This window comes from Hippichthys cyanospilos, chromosome 11, assembly GCF_059441005.1.
Source record: "Hippichthys cyanospilos isolate Australia breed blue-spotted pipefish chromosome 11, RoL_Hcya_1.0, whole genome shotgun sequence".
In the NCBI taxonomy this organism is placed as follows: Eukaryota; Metazoa; Chordata; class Actinopteri; order Syngnathiformes; family Syngnathidae; genus Hippichthys; species Hippichthys cyanospilos.
This window is the reverse complement of record NC_142379.1, coordinates 13,281,242-13,287,241: the sequence shown is the minus strand read 5'-3', so window position 1 is coordinate 13,287,241 and position 6,000 is coordinate 13,281,242. Positions and strand designations below refer to the sequence as shown.

The window sequence follows — 6,000 nt, the reverse complement described above, 5'->3', positions numbered from 1 at the left end:
TGTGTTACTTCACGAATGCACTGCTTATACAGTACTTTAAATCTGATCGATTGGTAATAGAAATAGGTAGTAGGAGTAGAAGTTTATCGATATATTGTATGATCACAGTTTCAAGTAATGTGTTTTTCGACCCCTGCGTGATGTACATCGTGCCACCTATACTTCCTTGGGAAGAGCTGGGGGGTAAACACCAGGTGGATAATGTCTTTGCCTCTACCTCCATTCTCTCATCCGACCGCTCTCTCTCCAAGACGGTCCAGCTGTCAGGGGGAGTATCCTGAGTCACTGCACTTTGTCACACGAGCTAACTAGAATGGAGGGTTGGAGAGGTGCTGATAGAGAGATGCATTGACAATGGAGTGATTAGGCCATGTGTCGACTGCCGGAAAAGGCCGAGACATTGGAGCAGAGCGGCTGCGAAAAGAGATACGAGAAGAAAGATGGATCAAATAGAAATGGTGACTGGTGCTCTGTGGAAAAGAATAAGCTCTCAGTTAAGGGATTAATGAGGGGAAGAGGAAGATGCTAGAAATGGAAGATGAGGGTAAAGAAGAACTAGTGGACCAGAGCCATTCCGCATACTGAGCCATTGGGTAAAACTAACTCAACTGTTCGTGGGGTGTGTACAATTCACCTATTGTTATTTATTTATTAATTTTTAAATAACACTGGAGTGATGTTGCAACATTGCTAATATAACAGCTGGTCAATGTATGGGGTAGTGAGTCTGTCAAAATATCCACGCACTGCTTTACTATCACCTGCTTCCTCTATTTATAGCATTACACTTTTTCTTTGACAATCGCACTGTGTTGTTATGGCTCGATGAAAGACTTACACAGTACAGTATACTTTGTGTGGAGCCTCAAAACCAAATGTCACAATTTATCAGTCGCAGCACACATGGAAAGTGATGAAAAGTCACCAATTTAAATTTTTTGACCACGGCTTACTAGACAATGATGGAATCTGGTGTGGTAGCTAATATAATTAAATGGCAGAGAAAATCATTCAGCCCGTGGGACTATTCAAAGCTCCCATATTATGGCATGCGGATGTTTTTGTAATGTGGGATGAAAATGCGGCCAAAAAAAATACATCCAACCCTTCGAGGGACATGCATAAGCGAGAGGTATAACGGAGAGGTATGATCTGACATTTAACCAGGTACTGTTAACACATTCCATTGTGTGGTCCTATAAGGAAAATAGCAAGATCATTTTGAACAAGCTTTTTTTCAAGTATTTAAGATGATGTACTATATTTACAATAATATTTATTTGTTTCCAATCAAATTTCTACTGAAATCCCAATTTTTTTAGGGGTGACTGTCCAAATCTGACAGATTTAGCCACACAATTGACCCACCTGACGGGTTTTCTAAGCAACAATGTAGAAACGGGGCTTCGCCCAGTAGGTGTAGCGGTTGACTTCAGGAACAAGAGGTAGCTGCAAATTCACTCTGATGTCTGTGCCTTAGTGGGTGTGTAATAGTTTCATATTTTCCAATTGGCGATTCGTGCTTGAACTGCTTGCATTTGCACTACTGGACACACAAGTGCACCGTGTCCCCTAGTCGAAGTGGATAGTGCTGCAGCCTCCTCACAAAAAATGTTTTTCCTTCAACATAAATTTACATGCAGCTGTTCTGATTTCTTGCACATAAAATATCAACATTTTTCACAGCCCTCCTGCAATATGCTCACATATTGATTTTTGTTGCTTTGAATCAGCTTTTCTATGGCTGTGTCAGATTTTGTTCAGTGTGAATGGTCAATGAACGCACCGCAAGAATACCGACGAATACCAGTAGGTACTTGCTATTCTTTTACTTCAAGATAAGTCAAAAAACACACACACACAAGAGATGTCTTCATATTTTTATTGAAAGCAAGCACAGTAATCTTGCACGACTTCCACTCTTCCACAAAATATGCGCCCGCTGCATTGCATAGAGCATGAGTTCTCAATGCGGTTGACCGGTGGACCACCTAGCTATTGTTGGTCACCCGCATGACATCAAACTACTATGATGCCCCTACTTACGAACACCTCTTGTTACGAAAAATTCAGCTTCTGAAACGCCTCAGTGGAAAAATATTCTCTCTAGTAGCTAGAGAAAATTCATGATATCGACATTGTTGACATATGATATGAGACACGAGACACCAGCGCGCGTGCCAACATGACAGTAATGTCTACTGTGATGTCTACCATATCTGTTACAGTTTGTGATGCACTAATGTAATATTTTGAATTGCCAGTTGCCTACAAATGAGAAATGCAACAACTAATGTTTGCATTGATGTTTACTGTGGTCTTCCACTTTTCATTTTTCCTCGTTTCATCCACACTTCTCACCAACAATTTACACAATAGTACTCACAAACACAAACTGTACATTTGCTCCTGCTAAAATTATACATATTTTCATAAAAACACATATGTAACATACCACTTTGGGCTGTCGTGTCTAACATTAGCGTTGTCAGCATGTCGTTTGCACTTTAGCAATGACGTCACACAAGAAGCACTTTGCATAACCCTAAACTAAACTTAAGTACACTGACATTAAAAAAAACAAAACATATATATATATATATATATATATATATATATATATATATATATATATATATATATATATATATATATATATATATAGATAGATGTATAATTGATTATTATGCTGTAATGTAATTCTATTATGTATTTCTTACTCTTTTTGAGGACTTTTTATAATTAATGTTCATTTAAATGGTTTAGGGTTTTAGGCTTCTAGGGGGCTTGGAACAGATGCATGTACAAAGCGGCTCTAATGTAGTGGGGAGTATATACAGGTGAAATAAAATGTAGACATTTGATGATGATTCACCATCAAACGGTATAGAATTTTGGGATCGGTGCTCTTGCTGCCTGACAACTCCTTAAAGTGTAAAGAGAAAACTATGAGAATTCCTCCTCTGAGATCAGTAAAGTGAAATAAATAGATTGATACTGCTGTGTTTACTACAACTCATAAATCTCTGCAAAGCACTTAAAATATGTACTATGTGCTGCAGCAGCAGACTACCAAACGACTCATGTAAAGTATCACCCAGTGACTCACTATAACCTTAGTGCTTTGTGGCAGTTTATTATAAACAGAGGTTGAATTTAACTAATTTGACCTTACACTAAAAGAAAAAGAAAGCAATGCATGTTTCTTTTGTAAGGTGTAAGTGCAAATGTAAATATATGTTTTTTGCTTGCTTGAAACACAAAAATACAATGACCTTACATGTTAAACGCCAATGATCTAAAAACCCCAAGAAAACTCTCACAGGAACACAAATAAGAAAATGTGTCCGTAAATGTGTTGTTATTATTTGTTATTATTTGTTATTATTTATATTCGATGAATCGATGCAATTCTTTTTTTTGCTGTTCTTCTCTTCCCCTTGAAACAGCTTTGGCAAATAACATTTCCTTACCAGAACAATTTTTAAGATATATCGAGAAAAAACTAGTTTGGAGATTGGAAAGTTGAGAAATGTCATGTATTATTAATCCTTCTAGATGGGGGTGGGAGGTGCTGACACTCTCACATGCATGCCAATACAAGCCCACGCACACATTTAATGTTGAAAAACGACATTATTTATTAATGTGAGTGCGTATTTCAGAAAGCAATGACATGGTCTAAACATAGAGAGTGTTTTAAAGGCTCATTCCATTATATAACTTCTGCAAGGTTACATATCTGAAAACAATATAAAGTATATGAATAAAGATGTTTCCTTTTTCATTTCTTTGAAAGGCTGAGTCAATGCCTTTAGAGACGATATGTGTTTTTAAATGTTTTAATATGATAGCACAGTTAATGGCTGTAGTTTGCAGAGTTCAATGTGGTAAAATAATCGCTGAATTAATAAAAAAAATGTGTGTGTGTGTGTGTATATATATATATATATATATATATATATATATATATATATATATATATATATATATATATATATATATATATATATATATATATATATATAATATACACCATTAAATTACTCACAAAATGCTAAACTGTTAACATTTTTCTGCAATCTTTCTTTGCTTTCTAAATGTTTTTTCTCAGTTCAAACTTTCTAACTTTAAATCGCTCAATTAATTCCTACTGATGCTAAAATATCCAATTATGAAAAGCTAATAAATTTCCTAATGAAAAAAAAAGATAATATTGTTTTTCTTCTCTAGTTTTTGAATTATTTGACAAATTTTAACCTTTCCAACAATAAACACTTGTGCTGAAAGTACCTTACAATGAAGGAAGGTCCCAAAATGAAGAAAACTACCAAAAGTACAAACTTTCCCATAACGAGGTCATCTTTAAAAAATAGTTAACGGGTGACTTTAAACATTAGAATGGTACAGTGAACAATCTGAACCATGTAAAGTAATACAAGTTGAAGGTACGCCATTAAATACAGTATAGTTAAAACTGTTTTAGGAGTGTCACCAGATGTACAGCAGCGCACGGATCTGTTCGTTGTAAGCAAGATGTAATTAGCAATAAAAAACACAAGGGTGCCAGCAATATCAGAATTCTCGGTGGTAGTTTATTGCTCGTAAATTCACGTGCGAGCGTCCGGGTATGTGTACAGTGAATGGTAGGAGGGTCAAAGATAAGGAGGGAGGGCTTTTGCAAGGAGAAATGGAGAAAAAAAAAAATCTCTCCTCCCTGTGACGTGTGCACTGGTCCAGTCCCGGGCTCGTGCCATCCTCTCGTCCCGTTCCAACAGAAAGCTCTCCACTTGCTCCATTTCCGCCGAAGCGCACGGTGCACCGCGTTCGCGCTGCCAGCCTTGTCCCACATCCAGCCAGCGATCGGGAGGAGTGGATAGTGAACAAAAGCAAGAGTAAGGAAAGAGGAAAGAGCAGGAAAGACGTAGACATACAAAGGAAAGAAGAAGAGGTGTCCACCGTGAAGATGCTGACTGCAGCCGGCGTGTTGGCTGTGGTCGCTCTGGGATTGAGCGCGGCTCACTCCAAAGGTAGGAAATACTATCACCGCTACTAAGGTGTTGTGCTGCATGTGAAGGACAACGTCACTGGACTGCGTGGTTGAATGCTAACTCGATGGAACGTACAGTACGTTGATACAGAGATGACCTTCTGATGCAGATAACTCATAATTGCTGATGTTTGCTCTTCCCTGGTTTTTCTCACTGCTCCTCTAAATTGCGCTTTTTTTTTCTTTCCATAAATTGCACCCAATATTGTATACATCTGTACGATTGAATGCCGTTTAACAAATTTATTTTTAAATTATTATTATTATTATTATCATTTCTGGAGCACACTGTTTTTAATCAAAAATATGAGTTTGAATATTAACATCAGTGCAAAACTACGCCCGCACTACACTGATAACCACATTTAAATAATCACATCCAACGCTGAGCATTGTCAGCTTTGCAACATTGTAAATACAACTCTTCAACTTACGCGGGTGACTGTTGCGAGTTCATGGTATTTCATAAGTACTTAAGGGGATGGTTTTGATTTAATAAGATCAGGACAGTAGTTAGCTTAAGTCTTCTTCATAGCCCATTTATTGGATCTGGGGTTGCTTTTGTTTTGTAGTGAAGCATTAATGTATACATTGAATTTCTTCGTGCATTTCAAGTGGTTTTAAATAGTCTATTTATTCATTATTCATACTATTGTATACATTAGCTGTATGTAATCCCTACTATTTAATATTCATCTTAGTTAATCGCCCAGAAGTATAATTTAACATATGATCCAATTTCAATTTCTCAAGTAGGCAAATGTGTTCTTATGAGATGATGGAAAAAAAAAAAATAAAAAGACTAATTATGATCATTTCTGAACAGGTTGGATTTTGCTTTGTGGTTGAATGAGCAGTTACAGAAAAATAGAAGCAAAGATGCTTGGATTGTATTTCTATAATATTTGTGGCCTAAAATAACATCACAATAAGTCAAGCAATTATGTTTC

The 6,000-nt window shown here is 36.7% G+C and overlaps 1 protein-coding gene across 1 annotated transcript in view; it reads left to right on the top strand.

Moving 5' to 3' along the window:
* Positions 1-4,752: 4,752 nt before the first annotated feature.
* Positions 4,753-6,000, top strand: part of LOC148416028 (calsyntenin-2-like) — a 178,714-nt gene continuing 177,466 nt past the window's right edge. The window contains exon 1 of the mRNA XM_088427843.1: positions 4,753-5,030. Coding sequence (XP_088283969.1) covers positions 4,967-5,030 — 64 coding nt within the window. The 5' untranslated portion in view covers positions 4,753-4,966. The remainder of the gene's footprint in view (positions 5,031-6,000) is intronic.